The sequence below is a fragment of the Girardinichthys multiradiatus genome, chromosome 11, assembly GCF_021462225.1.
Source record: "Girardinichthys multiradiatus isolate DD_20200921_A chromosome 11, DD_fGirMul_XY1, whole genome shotgun sequence".
NCBI classification, from domain to species: Eukaryota; Metazoa; Chordata; class Actinopteri; order Cyprinodontiformes; family Goodeidae; genus Girardinichthys; species Girardinichthys multiradiatus.
This window is the reverse complement of record NC_061804.1, coordinates 20795694-20818883: the sequence shown is the minus strand read 5'-3', so window position 1 is coordinate 20818883 and position 23190 is coordinate 20795694. Positions and strand designations below refer to the sequence as shown.

Genomic DNA, 23190 nt, shown 5'->3' with positions numbered 1-23190 from the left:
AATGGAGCCAGAGTCAAACTCTGTGTCCACACTGCTCTCACGATCACTTTCCTGCTCACTGATCTCCAAACATGACCAGATGTTGTGTCTGTTTGACTTTACAAACGTGTACAGGGCTTTTGGAGACATCTTGTTTTCCAGCTGCTGACTTAATTCTGTCCAAATAGTGGCAGCTGGAGTGGCTATTTTGCCATTTAGAAGGATAGCCTCTTTTGAACTGCAAAGAACTGCAAAAAGGGAATCCCTGTCTATTGATGGCTGTCAAGGCATCTAGTTAAAGAATAAAAAGGCTTTGATTAGCATTAATCAAAATATTATTCTGGCCTATATAATCTCCCAAAGCCACAAAACATTGATATTTCAGTATTCTATCACAACTCAAACATTCTGTTTAAATTGTTCTCTCAAATCCGTATGCCATTTATGCTGTGTTGTAATTATTGTATGTTTTCTTTAAATTTTATTTTAAATGTTGAATTTTTTACTACTACTTGTCTTGTGAATTTTCAATTGGAGTATCTGTTCAACTTTAAATATGTGTCTTAGTTCTGTGGAGTCTACTGATGTGCCTAAACATCGATGACTGAATATGAATGGAATAGTTGTAAGATGAAGCCTTGCGGAATCTTTGTTTCAACATTTTTTAAAAGTCTGGACTTAAAATGTAATTGAATTGTGGGTTTACAGAAATATATATGCAAGGCATGCAACCATGCATCCCTCTCTGCTAATCGGGGGCTGAATTGCAGTGGCAGCAGTGAGTCAGTGTTTTATCTAACAACTCAACATTATTAGCTACTTACCTTGTACAAGTGTAGTAAAAATTCTAAAGGTGTAACCTACATTTTTCATAAAAACACACTATTCGAGGTTTTAAAAGAAACTGGTCAGTGGAAAATTTTGAACGGGAAGTTTAAAATACCGCCAAAACAAGGTCAGTGGTGGGGGTCAATACGTGGGTGGAGCCAATCCCTATGACATTGCGTGAGAACTTAGTATGTCAAAGTGGCCAAACGCTCAATGCTCTTTTAAAAATTCTTACATTTAATGTCAGAAATTAGAAATTAATGCTTGATGCATTTCAAATTTTATTTAAACAAAAAGTAAAGTACTTGGTTATGAACTTTGAGCCAATGACCTACTCGGACTTCCGCTTTTGTCCAGCGTACACGAGCTGAATTAGATTATTAAAACCACCTTTAAAAAAACAGTTATAACACAGAACAGTTATTGAAATTATAAACATTACATCATAGTGGTGGCAGACCTTGTCAGGTTTTAGGCAAGGAATGTGTAGGCTGTAGCTGGTGGTTTTTTCCCCATTTGTGAGAGGATAATATTGAATTACTGTGTAGAAAGATAAATGTATAGGTAACTTAGTAGACATATTTAAAGCACATTTCTTTGAGACCAAAAAAGTTTCATAATCTTTATTAAGGAATAAAGTGCTAAACAATATAACAAGGCACACATTTTACAATATCGGAAAAAAACACAGTTTAACTAGCATGATGAAAGAAAAACACAAAATTTATTACTGCTTGGTTTGTGGTGATGATGTCCAGCGCAGGCCATAGACGTCATCGATTTAAGTCGTCAGTGATCGCCTGAAAGAAAATCATATAGCTCATACATAAAAGCGGCACAAACAGAGCCTTAAAAAGGTAGACCACTCCAGTTCAATTTGGAGCATAATGGGGGGATGGTGACCTCTGGATGACCTAAAAAGATATTCTTTAATATCTCAGAAACCAAAACACCACAAACGAAAATTTCAACGGCACAAATCTGCACAAACGAAGCACTAAAAAATGAGACCACTCTGGTTCAATTTGGAGTAAAATGGGGGACGGTGATGTCATCGGCCGAAATTAAACCTTATAATATCTCAGAAACCAAAACAGCACAAACGAAAAATTAATGACACAAACCTGCACAAACGAAGCACTAACCATTCTGTCTATTTGCCGGAATTTTTCAAGTGGGTGGGGTGTCAGCTTCACGCAGCTGTTTTAGCTAGCTGCTTAGATCGACTATAAGTGAGGAAACGACAGAAATTCGTATCTTAGTGAGGAGTTGTGGTTGACCCCATTGCTAGGTGTGACGCTGTCTTCTAAGAGCTGTGATTGGTTGTAACAAAAAACCAAAAATTGAAACAAAAAAAACAAATGCACTCCTAGTAATCAATGGAGAGAAATTAAACGATCACTGACTTTAGACAGGGTTAAGAAATGTCTTGATGACGAAACTTAGCAAAATTTGTCACACAGCATCAAAATGTTTGAACATATCTAACTTACATGCTTGTCATTAATTTGGTTTGCTCATTATTATGTTTACTCGCCATGCATGTCATTTTCTTACATTATCTTTTTGATATTAATGTGGACACTCACCTGTCAGCAGATATATAACATACATAGTCCAGCATGTAATCCTGTGGGAAACTACTGTGTTTTTTTGTGAAGGGCGTACAAACCTGATCATGTGCCTCTCGTGCGCAGCAATGGCCCAATGGCGGATGACGAGCACCACTTTGGACACTGCTCTGCCCTCATGTGCAATGGCTTGTAATACATAATTCTGATTAAAGGGGAAGCAGGATGTAGTCTTTGCACAAACATAAAGCCTTCAGCATGCGCAATTACACACACAGAAGCAGATAAGTTACAATGTATTTTGCAGTTAAGAGTAGTTAAAGCCTGCCAGAGTTTGCTGACTGATGGTGTAGCAGTGCTAGCATGCTTGTTACTGCTGATGGCACCGATAGAGCTTGGTCAAAACAATAGACTTGGCAATAATCCCACAATGGATTTATTTAACCCTGCTCTGGTAGAAAATATTACCTTTATCCGACCTGCTTATTTCATTATCAGCGGATTTATTGGTTTACCTGACATGAAGTTTTACTACGTCTTTCTCTTCTTTGTCTTTATTATTTCAGTGCTGGGAAACACATCTGTAATGGCTTTAATATATCTGGATCATAATATTAGAACTCCAAAGTATGTTGCAGTTTTTAACCTTGCATTTGTGGACCTTTTAGGTAGCTGTGCTCTGGTGCCAAAGGTGCTTGACATATTTTTATTTAATCACCATTATGTCCCCTACAACGACTGCTTGACATTCCTGTTTTTCTGCTACACCTGCCTGTCTATGCAGGCTCTAAATCTAGTTGCTCTCTGCTATGATCGACTAATGGCCATCATGTTTCCACTGCACTACCTTGTGAAGGTTACTCATAAGATTATGTTTTCCTTAATTGCATCTTTCTGGTGTATTGCTGTACTAGCTGTGCTTACTGCTGATGGTCTTCTTACAAGACTTTCCTTCTGTACGTCTGTGGTTGTTAACAGCTATTTCTGTGACCATGGTCAAATGTACAAGTTGGCATGCAACGACAATTTTCCAAATTTTGTGATTGCATATTTGCTTCCGTTTCTATTTCTTTGGCTTCCTCTTGTAATAATATTGTCCAGTTATATATGTATTGGCTATGCTTTAGCTCAGGTGGCTGCAGCTCAGGAACGAGTAAAGGCACTCAAAACCTGCACAGCTCATCTCTCATTAGTGGCAATCTATTTCTTTCCTGTATTAATTACATTTACTATGGGTTCCGGCATACATCCAAATGCCAGGATCATTAACCTGTCTTTGACCTCTGTTATTCCACCAATGTTGAACCCAATCATTTACGTTTTGCATACACAAGAAATCAGACTATCAATTAAAAGAATGCTAAAAAGCAGTAATAAATCTAAAATTATGGTGAAGTAAATTTTTTCGGGGCCTATTTTTTAAAATCTATATATATAGGCATACAGGTATATGTTTTTATTTTTGCATAGAAATGACTGAGAAAATGAAAATGTTTTATTATAGTTTATTTAGTTTTGCTTTATGAAATCTTTTCAGCTAAGCTGACTCAGAATGCCAACTTCTGTTTCAATATTAAAGAAAACGAATGTTGAAATATTTCCTCTGTTATTTACTAGTCCCTTATTCTGTTAAATTCCTATAGAAATTATAGTTCATGAAAGCTTTGTTTTTTTAAAATGACACTCAAAATTATTAAATGAGAAGTTGATTTCTCTAATAGAAAATCTCATTAGCTGTTACTGCAAATCTAAAATTAAAATGATACAATCAAAAACGTGTCTTTGTTTACTGAAAAGTAATTAATATAAATGCAAGAAACCATCAAATCCCTGAAAAATCCCAAAAACAAACATGCACTCCAGTTTTTCCTGTTGTTTATATTTTTTATTGAATGTTTTTGCAATTGCTATTGCCCTAAAAACATAGATATTGACACTAATGTACAATAACAATCTTGATTGTTTGAAAGACTGGGATACAAACCTTGCCCCATACTATGCTATATACAAGTATTATATATTCCTAAAACGTTTTTACTAAAGTATAGTTGAAACTACATCTTCTAATATACTTTATTAAAGACACATAACTTTTTCTCCGTAAGGATTACCAAAATTATTTCTATTTGATAAATTCCAGAAGAACAAGAGTATTATTTCAAAATTTCTTCAAATTAACAGGTTTACCTTTTCTCATTGTGTCATAAATGCATTTTAATATGATTGATTTGGGTGAAATGCTTTGGATAGCATCTTACCATAGTTTGCTGGAACCTTAGGACCATTCCTTCTGAAAGAACTAGTTTAACTAGTCTATGTGTATTCCATATTAACCCTTAACTTAACTCTAAGGTTTGAAAATGGTTGCCCTTGTTCCGAAATACAACTTCTTCAGTTACAGACTGAGGCTGAATAGGTTAAAACAGAGCAAACAGACATGACCAGCTGACAAGACAAAAGTAGAAAAAAGTATCAAAAAACCTGTGACCCCTGTAGGGATTTATCTCACTGTTGGGTCACACCACCAAATCAATGTATTCTGGTGTTAAAATCACTTCCATGGCTGCAGGTGTAAAACGTGTGGTGTGGAGAAACCTGACAGGCCTGCACATAGTCCTGACCTCAACCTTGTTGAACACCTTTAGGATGAATTAGAGTAGAGGCTGCAATTCTGGTTTTCTCATCTGACTATAAACATACTCCTAAACTTTGTGGGGGATGTTTACAGAATAGTTAAAGTTGCTATCGCTGGCAACGGTGCAATCATCAACAAATTAGACCCTATAGATTAATAATAGAATACAACAAAAAACTTGAATGAATTTTTAAAACAAGAATAGTTTTAAACAAGTTTGAATTTATTTTATATTTTCTGAAATCTGCACAAGTTTTAAAATTGTGCATATTTACTCAGATCTATGTGCCTTCACTCATTACTGTTTTTATGGCCCTCAGAAAGTTGCAGAAAAAATAATACCCTTTCTGTTGGTATTAACAGGGTTGGCTGTTTTAATTTTATCTGGCTGGATAAAAGTAAAAGTAAATAAAAATGTATTTAGGTTGTTTGTTGTTGGAAAACAATACTTCAAATGAATCATCAAAAGCTCACCATTAATATAATAATGTCCCAGATGTGTAGCATTTGTTACCCTCAAGATATAACCATTAACCTATTTTGGTTCCTTTTCCAGGTCATGCCCAGCACAGAGAGTTATCTCCAGCTTTCTCGTTTTAACCAGAATAAATCATTTTTTTCACAGCCAAGAGACTTGACGTTTTGACAAGCAAGTAGTTTAGTGTTAATAACACACTGTTAGACAGTCTAATGCTTTTTATGATAATTTTATAGCTTTAAATATTCACAATGATTTGGCACACTGTTAAATGAATAGTGTTTTGATCATTGATGTGAAACTGCTCCTTGAACAATTTGAATTCTCAACTAATTTTTTTTAAATGTATTTTTAAAGTGCGTTTTGTTTTCTATTTTAGCGCCCTCATGAAAGAAAAGTATATTATCCTTTTAATTGCTGCAAATACAGTATACAGAATTTTTTAGATTTTAGATTTTTGAATAGTACATTTTGTGTTTTACATGGCTTTGGTGTATTTATATATTATATGCTGTATTGAAAAATATAGAATTACCACTTTACAAATATTGAAAAATATATGCACACATATATTTTGTGATATAAAATAGGTAAGAGAATGTATTTTTTTATATATTTATCCCAATTTTATGTAGAGGAAACTACCTGAAACTTAACTGATCCTAAGAAGTTTTGGAGAGTGATTACATCTTTATTTGGAACTGAAAGAAATAATGAATTACCTACGTGTATTGTTAAGACTCACAGAACATACCAGACAAAGCAGCTATTCTTAATTGGCTCAAAAAACATTTAATTTCCTTAGGATCCCCTTTCACATTCCTGCACTCACAGTTGTTCTTCAACAGAATCAAATGATTTGGCTTTAGGATTTAGACTGTCTCCTTTTGGTGTAACAGCGGTTTAAAAGAGCCTACAGCAGTTAGATCCTTGTATACCTGCTGGACCCAAGAATTTGGAGCCTTTACTTCCAAGATCAGCTGCAGATTTCATAGCAGAACCTCTATGTAACATCTTTAACCTAACTCTTTCTGAAAATAACATTATTTTCATATTAAAGTCTGCCTATGTCTTTCCTCTGTTCAAAGGTGGTAATCCATCTGTAGTCAACAACTATAGGCCGATCTCTGAATTTTGTGTTCCAAAGTTCTTGAAAATTTGATTGGGATGAACTCAAAATGTTCTTAGATTCAAGCAGTCTGCTTTTACGGCACCTGTCTGGTTTTCATAAAAATTGCAGTACAATAACTGCTCCTCTTAAAGTGGTAAATGACATCATTGATGCCCTAGATGGTCGAAAATATTGTGCAGCTCCTTTTATTGATTTATTAAAGGGATTTGACACTGCTGATAATGTCATTCTGAAGAGTAGACTCCACAACATTGGGTTATTTGACCAGGCTGTAAATTGGTTTTCAAACTACTAATCAGGCAGAACACAGTGTGTACTGGGCCATCTTCTTTTTTCCTTCCTGTCTTTAGGGGGTGCCTCAAGGATCCATACTAGGGCCTTTGTTGTTCACAATTTATGTGATCAACTTGTGTGATAACTTGCCTGATGCTGTGTCCTATGCCGAAGATACGATTATTTATTGTTCATCTTTCTTAGTCTCTCAATCCCGTCTGTATTTGACACTGTTCATGTCTGTCTGATTAAACTGGAAATGGTAAATGGATTGAACTTCTATAGTGCCTTTTCAGTCATAACAACCACTCAAAATGCTTTACACTACTAGAGCCACATTCACCCAATCGCACTTACAAGTGCAGACATATTCACAGACAGTCAGGAAACACCTAATCACTTCAACCTTTCTCGCCCTGATGGATTATAGAGACCTGCTATTCATCAACACAGCCCAGTATTTTAAAAAAATGGATACTGTGTATCATTGTGCACTGCGTTTTATGACTGATTGCAGCTACTGAGTAAATCACTGTAGTTTGTATGCTACACCAAACTGTCCATTTCTACCAGCCTCCAATTTCAATTCAATTTCAATTCAGTTTATTTATATAACGCCAACACATGAACATGAACAAAAAACGTTTCTCTGTCTAAGGAAACCCAGCAGATTGCATCCAGTCAGTGACTTGCAGCATTCCCTCCTGCCGGATGAGCATGTAGAGACAGTGGACAGTCACTGGCGTTGACTTTGCAGCAATCCCTCATACTGAGCATGCATGTAGCGACAGTGAAGAGGAAGAACTCCCTTTTAACAGGAAAAAACCTCCAATCAGAACCAGGCTCAGTGTGAGCGGCCATCTGCCACGACCGACTGGGGGTTTGAGAGGTGTCACAGGTAGACACAGAGTCAGGCCAGGTGTAGCTTCTAGGAAGAGAAAAGAGAGAACATAAAGTTAAAAGCTGAAATAACAGCAAATAATGCAAAATTGGAAAGTAGTGTGACAATGTAGCGAAGAGGGTGAAAGTGGTCATTATGTCCTCCAGCAGCCTAAGCCTACAGAAGCATAACTACAGAGATAGCTCAGGATAACCTAAGCCACTCTAACTATAAGCTTTATTATAAAGGAAAGTTTTAAGCCTAGCCTTAAAAGTAGACAGTTTGTCCATCTAGAGCCCACTGATGGCCATTGTTATACTAAAAACCACAACAATTGGGATACCTCTCTCTGTCAGATTGACCATAACCATTGAAAAAGAGACGGGGTCATACAGGTAGCAGAAATGGAGGGTGTGTTTGCACCTCAACCATAACTGAGCTGGTTTAGGCTAAACCTAACTCCCCCTTACCCCATCCAACAGGGAGGGAAGAAGATGGAGGTGTTTTTTTTTAAAATCTTCCTACATATTTATAGTTGTGCTAATACGTTTACATACATAGTGGAATTTTATATTTTTGGCCATTTTTCAGAGAATATTAATGATTACACAAAAACCTTTTGTGTCACTCATGGTTAGTGATTGTGTAAACCATTTATTTTTAAACAACTATGGTTACTTATTTTGTGATTGGGTACAGGGAAGAGGCAAGAACCCTGTCAGGAGGCTGTCCATGAATCTTGGACCCAGGGTGAAGTTTGACCTCTGGCCAGATCTTGGGAGTGCTTTCCACTAGCTCTGGAACACGAAGTGGTTCATCCTCAAACCCCTCGTCACTGAGCAGACAGATGGGCCCTGGAGCTGGAGGCTGGTCGTTCTCAACCCTCGCCAAGACGCCGGGCAGACCCTCGGAGGCGTGGGAACCAGAGATGCTGGTAGGACCCTCAGAAGCATGGAAACCTGAGGCGTCAGCAAGACCCTCAGATGCGTGATCCTCGGCAGTGGACCGCAGCTGAAGGGAACCACACATCGAGAGTATGTATAGAGTATAAATGGTGAGGTAGGGTGCAGAATGGACCAATGAACACCAAGAGCTAATCAGAGGGAAATCAGGAGCAGCTGGTGAAGGGGAGAAAGCAGGCAACTGATGGAGGGTGCCTAATAAAAAGAAATGACCAGGGAATCCAGGAATAACAAAAAAATCTAAGTGAACAGAAATAGGTGAACAATGGAACCAGCTAAAGCACATAAATAGGGAGGAACCAGATCTACAAGGAGATACAAACTAAAACATCTAACACAGGAATCCAAGAAAGAAATCTAAACACAATAATGAATGATAATTCTAATCAACATGAATGAATGGAAATAACAGAAGCAGAAGTAGGGACAACAGACAAGGAACTCAGACTAAAAACTTAACACAAGCAGATCATGACAGCATGGTATGAAGAACTGGGGCATGTAAACCTCTGATCAGGGTCATTGGGGTAGCCTCTGTTGTCATCATGATTCAGAAAGAGGAAATATAGTTGTTTGAAAATAAATGGCTTCACACTACCACAGTGAGTGAAACAAAAGTTTTTGTTTTATTATTCATATTTTCTGAAAAACGGCCAAAAATAAAAAATTCCACCAGTGTATGTAAACGTATGAGCACAACTCTATGCTCATTTATGTGTAGGAAACTCAACTATTATGATCTGCACTCTCAATACATCATCAAGTCTTAAAAGTCAGCTCTCTAGAACAACTCTGTTTAAGTCAGTTTTAAAGAACAGACAAATTAGCTCACTGGGTTTTTTTAACTGCCCAAATATCTAAAGCTATGTGATATCTCAAGGTGACTCTATGAATTATGAAATTGTTGTGTTTGAGTACTGGGTCTTGTTTTTGATTCTTGCTGTATGTTTTATGGTTTTTCTGTTGTCTTGACCAGGACACTCTTCAAAAAGAGGTATTAATCTCAATTATTTTTTTTCTTTGTTGAATAAAGGATATGAATGAATGAATACATCTGAACATGGATGTATTACAATAATTAAGAAAGAAAAAATATACATTTTTAAAAATATTTAGTTATATATTTCCACATATAAAGGATTATATTTAGCCACAATTCTTACTTGAATTATTAAAGAAACAATAGTTTCTTACTGTGATAAAAAGCTTTCCAAAAATATGAGTGTGTCATTGATGCCCTCAGATAAAAGTTGAAAACTCAGATTTAATATTATTTATTATTATTATTTATCTATGAACAAAAAACCTCCTCTCCCCCCCAAAAGGTATCGTTCTACAACAAACATATTTCCACTCCTACTGACTTGGAGCATCGCTTTGAGCTTCTGTACAGTAAACACAAGGGAGCAAACCTTTCCTATAAGTCAGAAAAACAAAAGCAATGTTTTCATTTCAGTAGCTCTCAGCTGAACAGAGCTCACTGAAGAAGACAATGACCAGAAAACAATGGCTGATCAACACAGAAGCGAGCAATTTTTCAACCCAGCTCTTGAGGAAAACGTCACCTTTGTTCGTCCTGCATATTTTATCATAGCAGGCTTTATTGGCATACCTTACATTAACTACTACTTTGTCTTTCTGTTTTTTGTTTATATTCTTTCAGTGGTGGGAAATACAACAGTGCTGACTGTAATAGTTCTGGACCATACTCTGAGAGGTCCTAAGTATGTTGCAGTTTTCAGTCTTGCACTTACTGACATTTTAAGCAGCACAGCTGTGGTACCAAAATGTCTTGACATCTTTATGTTTAACCATTACTATATTTCCTACAATGAATGCTTGACCTTCATGTTTGTCTGCTTCACACTGCTTGCAATGCAATGTTTTAACCTGGTGGCAATGTCTTATGATAGACTGATGGCTATCATGTACCCACTACACTACCAGGTAAAGGTGACCCAAAAGTTCATGATAAATTTGATTGTTTTTTTGTGGCTCTTTGCCATTACTGTTAATCTCACCATAGTTGGCCTTATCACAAGACTGTCATTCTGTAAGTCTGTGGTTATTAACAGCTATTTCTGTGACCATGGCCCTGTGTACCGACTTGGGTGTAATGACGTTTCCCCCAGTCGTGTCATCGGTGTTTTGACAACAGTTATCATGCTTTGGGTTCCCCTAGCATTTATTTTAGCAACTTACTGCTGTATTGCTTATGCTTTGTTAAAACTTTCCACAGTGCAGGAACGAAAAAAGGCTTTTAAGACCTGCTCAGGACATCTTTCATTAGTGACAATTTATTTTCTCCCCATTAGTCTTGTTTTTGGATTTGGAAGCAAAATGCATCCTAATGCAAGGATCATAAATTTATCTCTGACTACTATAATCCCACCAATGTTGAATCCCATTATTTATGTTTTTCAGACACAAGAAATAAAACAATCTTTTAACAAGCTTGTTAGGAAAAGAAGACAATCCAAAATTGCAGGGTAAATTTAAATCTTTCTAGCAGCTAGCAATTGTATCACTGGAATAAAAGTGAACCATATTGTTTCTCTAGCCACAGAAAGAAAGCAGAGAAGGCAAAACAACATTTTGGTTTGATCACTGTGCAGAAATAATACAGGCTTAAATTGGTGCAAAACTATTAACTGTGGAATAAGAAAAGTAATATGACAAAATATTAAGAACTTTGGAATGAGAAATATTAAATATAACACAAAATTGGGGCAATTATTTGTGTGTGTTTTATTTCTCTGACAATTTACACGAGTGAGTGCTTTTACTGATGCCGAAATTATGTCCTTTTGAAACAATAAAACACCTTGAATTAGATTTTCTATGTTCCAAAACACATCAAATAGGGCTACACCTATCCAACATAATGAGCCTGCTAAAATATGTGTGCATACAGGTCTTTCTCAAAATATTAGCATATTGTGATAAAGTTAATTACTTTCCATAATGTAATGATGAAAATTTAACATTCATATATTTTAGATTCATTGCACACTAACTGAAATATTTCAGGTCTTTTATTGTCTTAATACGGATGATTGTGGCATACAGCTCATGAAAACCCAAAATTCCTATCTCACAAAATTAGCATATTTCATCCGACCAATAAAAGAAAAGTGTTTTTAATACAAAAAACGTCAACCTTCAAATAATCATGTACAGTTATGCACTCAATACTTGGTCGGGAATCCTTTGGCAGAAATGACTGCTTCAATGCGGCGTGGCATGGAGGCAATCAGCCTGTGGCACTGCTGAGGTCTTATGGAGGCCCAGGATGCTTCAATAGCGGCCTTTAGCTCATCCAGAGTGTTGGGTCTTGAGTCTCTCAACGTTCTCTTCACAATATCCCACAGATTCTCTATGGGGTTGAGGTCAGGAGAGTTGGCAGGTCAATTGAGCACAGTGATACCATGGTCAGTAAATCATTTACCAGTGGTTTTGGCACTGTGAGCAGGTGCCAGGTCATGCTGAAAAATGAAATCTTCATCTCCATAAAGCTTTTCAGCAGATGGAAGCATGAAGTGCTCCAAAATCTCTTGATAGCTAGCTGCATTGACCCTGCCCTTGATAAAACACAGTGGACCAACACCAGCAGCTGACACGGCACCCCAGACCATCACTGACTGTGGGTACTTGACACTGGACTTCTGGCATTTTGGCATTTCCTTCTCCCCAGTCTTCCTCCAGACTCTGGCACCTTGATTTCCGAATGACATGCAGAATTTGCTTTCATCCGAAAAAAGTACTTTGGACCACTGAGCAACAGTCCAGTGCTGCTTCTCTGTAGCCCGGGTCAGGCGCTTCTGCCGCTGTTTCTGGTTCAAAAGTGGCTTGACCTGGGGAATGCGGCACCTGTAGCCCATTTCCTGCACACGCCTGTGCAGGGTGGCTCTGGATGTTTCTACTCCAGACTCAGTCCACTGCTTCCGCAGGTCCCCCAAGGTCTGGAATCGGCCCTTCTCCACAATCTTCCTCAGGGTCCAGTCACCTCTTCTCGTTGTGCAGCGTTTTCTGCCACACTTTTTCCTTCCCACAGACTTCCCACTGAGGTGCCTTGATACAGCACTCTGGGAACAGCCTATTCGTTCAGAAATGTCTTTCTGTGTCTTACCCTCTTGCTTGAGGGTGTCAATAGTGGCCTTCTGGACAGCAGTCAGGTCGGCAGTCTTACCCATGATTGGGGTTTTGAGTGATGAACCAGGCTGGGAGTTTTAAAGGCCTCAGGAATCTTTTGCAGGTGTTTAGAGTTAACTCGTTGATTCAGATGATTAGGTTCATAGCTCGTTTAGAAACACTTTTAATGATATGCTAATTTTGTGAGATAGGAATTTTGGGTTTTCATGAGCTGTATGCCACAATCATCCGTATTAAGACAATAAAAGACCTGAAATATTTCAGTTAGTGTGCAATGAATCTAAAATATATAAATGTTAAATTTTCATCATTACATTATGGAAAATAATGAAGTTTATCACAATATGCTAATATTTTGAGAAGGACCTGTATGGTCAAGGTTAATAAAAAAAACTTACTCCCATTTAAAGTTATTATGTTTTCACAGAAGTGATACAAATATATGAGTTGTGATTCTATTGTAACGTTTATCATGGGATGTTCTGTGATTAAAGTAAACTGAGAAACACGTCTGCTAAATGTGACACTAAAGTACATGCTAACAATATCCTGCCTATTGTTTTTTTTTCTAAATTTAGTTTTAATTCTGAAGTAAGCATTCTTATCACACAATATTGTGTCTTTTCTGCCATTCCACTCTTTGCAAAGTCACACTTTGAGGCTGACAATTTGATATTGGATGGTTTATTAGAGATGTTATTTTGTACAGTAACTGCCATGGAGAAGGACTACCGGTTGGCCTCGAAGTGATTCTGGCAAACCGTCCGGCGCCTCAGGAGGGGTAAGCAGTGCTTCCCCAACACTGTTTATAGTGGGGGTGGGAGGCTGCTGACCTCGACTGAGGACATTATCAGGCGGTGGAAGGAGTACTTCGAGGATCTCCTCAATCTTGCCATCCCACATTCCCTGGTGGAAACAGAGGCTGGGGACTCAGGGTTAGACTCTTTCATCACCCGGGCTGAAGTCACAGAGGTGGTTAAAAAGCTCTGCGGTGGCAGGGCTTCGGGGGTGGATGAGATCCGCCCTGAGTACCTCATATCTCTGGATGTTGTGGGGCTGTCATGGTTGACATGCCGCTTCAACATTGCGTGGCGGTCGGGGAAAGTGCCTCTGGACTGGCAGACTGGGGTGGTGGTCCCCTATGGGGTAAGAACGCTGTCAATAACAATGTGTATGTAAAATGGAAATGTGTGCATATTAGTCAATAGTTGTGCATAAGTAAAATCCAAAAGAGGTATTGTATATTTTCTCTATAAGAATACAGACTAAAATGTTACAGCTTCAAGAAATTACAAACACAAAGTTCAAGTTTACAGTTGTGGTTTATTCTTTATGAATACAATATGCTATAAGAGTTTGTGAATACAATTTATTTTCTATGAGAATACGAATTTACAACAGCGACTTGGCGTCACGTGATCTCAGGCTGGTTAGTGGAGCACATAGTTAGTCGATTCGCGTTGCGCATGCGCTGTCACACTCCTCACCGCCAGTAAACGTAGTGCCAGAATGGGAGATAATTCAGTCTAAAAGGAATATCAGGAACACAGGGGAGATAGGGAGGAAATCAAGAGTATTATAAATAAAGCATTGATAATGAGTCCACTCTTTGATAGCTGTAATCAGAATCAGAATCAGCTTTATTGCCAAGTTTGTACAGAAAAACAAGGAATTTGACTCCAGTACACTTTACTCTCAATAATAAAGACTATCTTTTTAAATGTACATATATACACAATTGACTTTACAATAGAATATAATGTTATATCACTCCAAGTATGCATGTTGTTGTTCTGGACTGTCAAGTGTTCATCAGTTCACCAGTCTGGGGGAAGAAACCGTCTCTGTGGCGGCTGGTTTTAGCAGACAGCGCTCTGTAGTGCCGACCTGAAGGTAAAAGCCTAAACAATTTGTGTGCAGGGTGTGTGGGGTCTGCAGAGATTTTAGCTGCTCTTTTCCTGACCCTAGACTTGTACAGATTCTGAATGGAGTGAAGGTCAGCCCTATATGATTCTCTCTGCAGCCCTGTTTGTTCATTGCATTCTGGACATGTCCTGTTTTGTGGATGAGCCAAACCACACTGATGTTGTAATTATGAATCTGAGAATATTATTTAATATTAATATTTTATCAAATAATATTTCGGTCTATTAAGGGTTGTCCTGTGAATACCAGCCCAGTAAGCCGATGGTATTAGGACAAAATAGAAAGGTGTGAGACGAGCTCTGACATTATTGAACAGCATAAACTCTGCACATATATGGAATGAATTCACACAATTTCTTAAAATACAAGAATTTATTAACAAAAATAAGTCAACTCAAAGTCAAACATATTTCAATCAACAAACTCTTTACTATGCTAAAACAATCCAACTAAACTACCAAGCAGAATTAAAGAATAACGAAGACTAATGGGCTATGTAAAATATAAACAAGTTGATTAAAGATGATTGGAAATCATGACCAAAAAGAGTGATGCAACATTACCATGCAATGTTTATGTTTGAGAACCAAGGATTATCTTGAAGAATCTGGAAGTGAAGTTAAGTTAGTTTTGGAACTAACTTAGAAAATAATCAGCAACGTTTAGACAACCCTTCACAATGCAAGATCAGGTAAAATATTATTTTAATAAAATAATGTTTTAAATAATGATCTGCCGAATAAAACCAACCTCTTGGATGACGGTGTCTAATTAACTGCCTTTATTTATTGAAATAATATTTGAAGAAATATTATTGAGTATTTTGGAAAAGAGCCAAATCTTTCTGGAGAAATGGGGCTTAATGGTGTTTACTTAGTTATCAACTCTAGTAAATGATGTTCAGGGACTATTATCCACTAGCTTGAAAACCAACAACCTTTCTGTAGACTAGCCTTAATGCTAGCACCCACGTGTTCTTACCGTTAGCAGTTAAGCTAGCAAGAAGCAGATAGCTTAGCACCAGAATCAACACATACCTTTAACATACCAGGTTAATAAAAGGGTTAGAATGCATAAGCGCGGACGGCGCGTTATGAGCAATGTTCTGGTTAAAACCACCCTTTAAATAAAATTTATCTTAGCTTTTAAACATACAAAGAAACAGAACCGACGCGTGCCGTAGCTAGCCTACTAGTGCTAAAGGTAGCCAGGTTCCACAAAACAAAACTTCATGACATGAAAACGTTAAACCTATCTGTTAATCTGCCCAAACCTAACCTCTGACCATGGTGAGCAAACGTTGTCCAAGGGCGATGAAGTTCGGATAAACGTCCACAGTCAACAAGCGGAACTTCTGCGTTCGCTCTGTGAATGATAGGGTTAGGTTCCAGCTAACTTCCTGGATGAAGAACGAACGTTGTCCGCTGCGGTCTCTGCCGTCTTCCTTCAGGCCGGGGCTTCTCTTGAACACCGTTTGAGTCTGTGGGGCCTCGGAGAGACAGTCAGCAATGCTTGTACCTTAATTATCCGCGTTCATGAATGAAAATACCGGATACACAGACAGTATTTCATTCTACTTAACTTTGCATATGATCGATGATCTTATGGCTTCCTTGGATCCGATGAATTTATGTCTTTTTACTAGCAAAAGACATTCGTGCGCTGGGCCTCTCCTGAACCGTCCTCCTCGGAGGCGTGTGGAAAGAGAAAGACTTGTGGGAAGGGTGGGGGTCTTATACAGGCAGTGGCATCACTGGGACATCTTCTGCTGCCCCCCTTCCCCCTTCGGAGTTGTGCTTTTATTTGGGTAATGGCGCCACAGGAAGTCCGCAGTTATCCCCTTTTCTGGCTGTGCCGGAAGAAGGTTAATGCACTTTATTTTGAAAAGTTCCAGAAAAGTATGTACCGGAGTTTGGTGTCGAAATCCATGGCTGTATGGTCCCAACACTACTCACCATGCGGCCTCCTCGCCATGTTCTGCACTCTGGTCCTATCTCCAAACCCATGATTCTGACAGTTACCTTTAGCTTTTCTAAAACATTTTTTATTATTCTGTAACTGAACTCCCTATCAACCTCATCCTTCTGATTCAGAGTCCCCACATCGAGTGTGTGAAAACTAGCAATCATGTAATTAGAGCTGCTGTTTGTTCATTAATATTCTAAGAAACCTCTGAATTCTCCACTGAACTGTTGGATCTATAGTTAGAATACATTATACACAGGGGGCTCTGTTTACTAATTAGAGAACCTATGAAAGCAATTAGTTAGATTGGACTTTATTTGGGCATATCAGAGTAAAAGAGACTGAATGTAATTCATGCCACATTTTTCAGATGTTTATACATCTAAAAGAACATGCGATCTTTCCACTTCAACTTAGTGCAGGCCTGTCACATGAAATCCTGATAAAATGAACTGTGTAACCTTACAGAATGTTAAGTTCATTTTGCTTTAATGCAGGACCTATTCGCTGAATATATGAGCAAGTTTCAACCAGTACAAAAATTAAAGACTAAAAGTAAATAAAGATTGTGCTTGCCTACTGAGTTAGAATGAACAGAACCTTCCACTCCAGCATCAACATAAGAAAGAACTCAACACCAAGGCCTTCCTCTGCTAAAATGTTTGAGTAATCCAAAGAAAAGATATAAATAGAACAAGACAAATATGGAATTATCGGACACTTTATGAACTCTCAGTATACTGTTTCCAAATTAGAAATTGATACTACAGCTAGAAGTTTTGGTTTGAACTCATGAGAGTTCAACTCAAATTGGAAAACAAGTGATAATTTTAGTTGCCTTAAGCTTTTCTAAAACAATGCATGACAAAAACACTTTTTGACAAGTCATCTTGGAGCAATAGTTATTGAGGGATTTGGAGAAAATCGTTATTCTGTAACTGAACCCACTACCAACCTCATCTTTCTCATTCAGCGTGCCAACTCAGAGCCCCCTCCCCCCTTTGTTTTGCTTCCCCATCATCACAACGGACCACCGCGGTGTCCTCGTTGCTGCGGGCCCCTAATAAAGGGCCCTGACTCCATACTCCGGGAGCGTTGCCCACAGGGCACCACAAGGGACACGGTCGAATGCCTCCCCCCTTTCTTTTGCTTCCCCAGACCCAAAGTGTTGAGTCAGAGGTTCGTGAACAGGTGACGTGAGGAGGGAGGGCCATGAGTAGTGTTATGTCAGAGGTTTTTGAGAAGAGTATCCGTTGAAAACATGAAAATGAGTGGGTGATTTTTAGATTAGGGGAGTTTTTAGAGGAAAGCTATCAACCTTTGAGTTTCATAGGGGTATGGGTTAGGGTGGTGAAAATAAAATAACTGACAGCTTCTGTGAACACCAGTATCTTGTGGGGAGGAGTTATATACGGCTTCCACCCAACTCATCTACATGGGACCATATAAGGTCAAGACATTTACAATAGGAAAACTGAGAGTATTGTTTTGTGATAAACAGTAGCTCAGTCTTTAGTTTGATGCTTTCTGAGTACAACAGGTGATTGTCTTCTGTTCCTCACTAGATCAAGAGAAGATCATCAAAAACTTGGATTTTGAAGTAATAGGCAAAGCTTGTATAGATTATGGGACAATAAATATTACTTAATATATACTCATATTTTCATTCAACTACACATTCAACTATGTACATTTGAGCGAGATTTTGTTGCTAGGCTCCCAATAAAAAAAGAAACAAACAAACACAGGAAAAACAAGTAAAAGCACAGCAGTATAAATATGAGAATGTGCAACAACAGGAAAGCATGTGGCAGATAATGAAATATATTAGAAAATTAATTAATCGAGAGAAAAGTATATGTAAGGCAACATGAATAATGCAAGTATCTGTAGCAGCTGGATGAGTTGTAACAGAGTTCACAGTGACCATGTAAAGTGACAAGTGTATGTATGGGAGGAGGGATTATTGGGAACTGATCAGTCCTATGATTTGTGGGATGAAGCTATTGAAGAATCTGGTTGTTCTGCATTTGCAGCTGCTGTAACTTTTTGCCAGAAGGCAACAGGGAGAGCAGTGTTGAACATGTTGAACTACCTCCAGTCTGAACTTGTGTGGTCCCTTAGAAATCCAAAAGAAGCCATTATGAAAGGGAAAAAGCTCACAGACGTTTTTAACTTTTAAGATTAAACATCTATAATTTAATATAAACTTTTGACATATTAACTTGAAATTATCAAAAAAGTCCCTCTCTCTAAATATAGAAGTGTGTTAATTTAAGACAAATATTGACCTACATCTGGATTTCCACATCTGGACAAGAGTTCAGCAGAGACAAAGTCTTATCTCATTGCTTTTTTCATTCACTACCATAACTAAAACGCTACTTTTTAAAATAGCTCACATTCTTTTTTACTTATTTAGTTTGGGAAACCCATATTACTAGTCTTTTACGGACATCTGCATTTATTTTCCAGTCTTTCAAATAGTCACAAAAGTGTTTCCTCAGATAAAAGTAGTCCTTAGTAGGACAGTACTATTACAGATTACACAGTTTTGCTTTGTGAGTACAACAGGTGTTTGTCTTTTGTTCCTCACTAGATCAAGAGAAGTTAATCAAAAACTTGGATTTTGAAGTAATAGGCAAAGCTTGTATAGATTATGGACAAAAACAATGCTCTTTGTTTTCCTATTGTAAATGTCTTGACCTTATATGGTCCCATGTAGATGAGTTGGGTGGAAGCCGTATATAACTCCTCCCCACAAGATACTGGTGTTCACAGAAGCTGTCAGTTATTTTATTTTCACCACCCTAACCCATACCCCTATGAAACTCAAAGGTTGATAGCTTTCCTCTAAAAACTCCCCTAATCTAAAAATCACCCACTCATTTTCATGTTTTCAACAGATACTCTTCTCAAAAACCTCTGACATAACACTACACATGGTCCTCCCTCCTAACATCACCTGTTTACGAACCTCTGACTCAACACTTTGGGTCTGGGGAAGCAAAAGAAAGGGGGGAGGCATTCGTCCGTGTCCCTTGTGGTGCCCTGTGGGCAACGCTCCCGGAGTATGGAGTCAGGGCCCTTTATTAGGGGCCCGCAGCAACGAGGACACCGCGGTGGTCCGTTGTGATGAAAAGCCGAGAAGGCGATGCTCTCAATTTAAGTGGTCAGTCTAAGTTCATACCCTCACCTATAGGCACAAACCTTTTGATGACTGAAAGACCGAGATCTCAGATACAAGCGGCTGATATGAGCTTCCTCTGCAGAGATAGGGTAAGGAGCTCTGCCGTCTGGGAAGAGCTTGGACTAAAACTGCTGCTCCACATTGAGAGGAGTCAATTGAGGTATTTCAGGCATCTGTTTCAGATGGAACCTCGGGAGGTGTTCCAGGACGGTACCACCAGAAGAAGGCCCAGGGGAACGGGCCAGGACCCGCAGGAGGGTCACTGAGCTGGCCTGGGAACGCCTCGGGTTTCCCCCAGAGGAGCTGGAGGAGGTGTCTGGGGAGAGGGAAGTCTGGGCATCTCTGCAGTGCCTGACTGCTACCCCCACGACCTGGTCCTGGATAAATGGAAAATGACGACAAGTACAAGTACTGAAAAGCCACTTCTTGCGTGACTGTGCTTTTGGTCAGAACTGGACAAATCTGTAAAAGTAGAGCTGATACAGTTTTTACTTTGTACTGATAAAACAGTTGCCTTGCAGCAAGAAGGTCCTGGGTTCAATTCCTGGCCGGGGGTCTTTCTGCATGTAGTTTGCATGTTCTCCCTGTGCATGCGTGGGCTCTCACCGGGTACTCCGGCTTCCTCCCACAGTCCAAAAACATGCCTGTTAGGTTAATTGGGCACTCTAAATTGCCCTTAAGTGTATGAGTGTGGTTGTTTGTGTGTTGCCCTGCGATGGACTGGCAATCTGTCCAGGGTGCACCCCACCTCCTGCCCATAGACTGCTGGAGATAGGCACCAGCTCCCCCGTGACCCACTATGGAATAAGTGGTAGAAAATGACTGACTAACTTTTTTAAACTCGAAGAGGCTTTTAATATCTGATCAAAAGTGGAAAGCCCCAAAAAGAAAGCAAGCTACACATATATCTGGCTTTTATGATATTTGGCTCCACGTTGCCATGATGCCCTGATTGCAAATGCAAAGGATTTTTCTTTGAATGTGGCGGGATTGTTGAGAATAAACAAATAACAAAGCCCCTTGCAATGTGCCTTTGCTGCCATGGTTGGACACAGCAAAACAGCACATTTAAATTTCTAAAGTATTGGATAAAAAAAGGTAGACCACAAAAATTTACCTGTGCTCTTACATATTTAAAAAAATAGCTTGGAAACAACGCTTTGTAGTAGTCCACTATTGGACTACTACAAAGCTTAACCAGACAGACAAAGTTGTGAACAAGTCAGCTTTTATGTGATTAGTAAAGAGGTATAGCCTATAATTAGCCCCTTCATGTATATTTTACGCCTCTGTAGTGCATCTTATTGATAAAAATCTGATCAAGAGCAGTTAAAACTATAAACACAGACTGCGATGAAGGCTAGTATGTTTCCCATGGACCATTACTGGATATGCAAACACTGAAGAAACACTGAAGAGGAAAAACGATTTACATGTATGGAGACATATAGCACTTTTTTGCAATTCAGGATAGAGACAGAAGGGGATATCACAGGTATATCAGAACACAAATATCACAGCCTGTCCCACATGACTAAAGCAGTAATCAGGAATTATGGAGGAGGACTACAATATTTACAACACTGGCGGGCTGATTCTGTCCCATAGGCTGCCCTTTTTGATTCATTAAGCTCCAGAAATATTCCAAGAGACAATTACCTATCTTTTAAAGGATCATGCAGGAAGAGTGGTTGTGTTGAATGAAATCCTGTTTTCATGATAGATAAAGAGGACCATGATAGAAATCTCATAGCAGTTATGGAAACCATCAGAGCACCTGGTTTGAAGTTCAACTAAGAAAAGTATCAGTTTTGGAAACTCTGAAACCATTATTTTGCATTTATCTTCATGTAACTTTACATCAAGACCAATCTAGAAAACAGTCATCAGAGAAATGCCCAATCCTACAAATGCTGTACTGCAATTGTGAAGACATTATCAAGCTGCCATGTTATTGGCATCATTAATTACCTGAGATTGTTTCTGCATGACCTCATCTGTTATTGTAGCCTATCAACTGCCTGCTAAAAAATATGTAATGTGGATCTGGGGAGTGGCACAGGAGCAAAGTTTTCAACAAGTCAAACTGATGTTAAACGGGCATATTATGAAGCCAATAAGCCAAAAGTAGCTAGCACAAATGGGAGCAGCTGTGGGAACTGTGCAGGACCAGCTTTATAAGGATAGGGGCCCTGGGGCTGGAGCCAGTTTTGATGCCCTGAAACAACACAGATTTCTTGTACTCTTGCAACTGACAGAAAATTGATAGCCAGGATTGACCCACAAGTCTGAGGGCACAAATTAATGCATGCATGGGTTAAAACAGCACTGTTTTGCGAAATATCATCATCCTTGCAAAATGTTGACCCAAACTGTTTTCCGAGCTAACTTTCATAAAAAAACAAAAAAAACAATGAAAAACTTGGGGCCCTGTGCTCCTGTCCTTGTAAACCCTTTCTAAAGACCAGCCCAGGGGCCACAGAGTATCAAAAAACAATACTTGAGCAATTACTATCTGATCTTCTGACCCTAGTCACACTCTTGCCCACATCAATAGATTTCTTTTGTATATCCAGGATACCTATGATGTGCCAGTCCTCACCGGTAATGCCGTGAAGAACAAATAATCTAAGTTTAGCAAATAAAGAAGGGTATTTTGATAACTTAATGTCAATAAATATTTTGATATTAAAATTGTACTGTTATTTCTATCAAGGGTATAAGTATGTCTCATGAAATAATAATCAGGCGGGCTGATTCTGTCCCATAGGCTGCCCTTTTTGATTCATTAAGCTCCAGAAATATTCCAAGAGACAATTACCTATCTTTTAAAGGATCATGCAGGAAGAGTGGTTGTGTTGAATGAAATCCTGTTTTCATGATAGATAAAGAGGACCATGATAGAAATCTCATAGCAGTTATGGAAACCATCAGAGCACCTGGTTTGAAGTTCAACTAAGAAAAGTATCAGTTTTGGAAACTCTGAAACCATTATTTTGCATTTATCTTCATGTAACTTTACATCAAGACCAATCTAGAAAACAGTCATCAGAGAAATGCCCAATCCTACAAATGCTGTACTGCAATTGTGAAGACATTATCAAGCTGCCATGTTATTGGCATCATTAATTACCTGAGATTGTTTCTGCATGACCTCATCTGTTATTGTAGCCTATCAACTGCCTGCTAAAAAATATGTAATGTGGATCTGGGGAGTGG

The 23190-nt window shown here is 38.5% G+C and overlaps 2 protein-coding genes across 2 annotated transcripts; both read left to right on the top strand.

The window, feature by feature from the left end:
* Window positions 1-2566: 2566 nt before the first annotated feature.
* LOC124876906 (olfactory receptor 1-like) lies at window positions 2567-3777 on the top strand. The gene has a single exon (XM_047379960.1). The coding sequence runs from the start codon at window positions 2758-2760 to the stop codon at window positions 3775-3777; it is 1020 nt and encodes a 339-aa protein (XP_047235916.1). The 5' UTR covers window positions 2567-2757.
* A 6467-nt stretch (window positions 3778-10244) lies between these two features.
* Window positions 10245-11331, top strand: LOC124876831 (olfactory receptor 6C4-like). Its single transcript, XM_047379842.1, has one exon. It carries the CDS (start codon window positions 10245-10247, stop codon window positions 11229-11231), a length of 987 nt encoding a protein of 328 aa, XP_047235798.1. The 3' UTR covers window positions 11232-11331.
* The last annotated feature ends 11859 nt before the right edge of the window (window positions 11332-23190 follow it).

Excerpts from the sequence above, each read along its gene's own strand:
- LOC124876831 (XM_047379842.1), top strand. The coding sequence starts at position 10,245 with ATGGCTGATCAACACAGAAGCGAGCAATTTTTCAACCCAGCTCTTGAG.
- LOC124876906 (XM_047379960.1), top strand. The coding sequence starts at position 2,758 with ATGGCACCGATAGAGCTTGGTCAAAACAATAGACTTGGCAATAATCCC.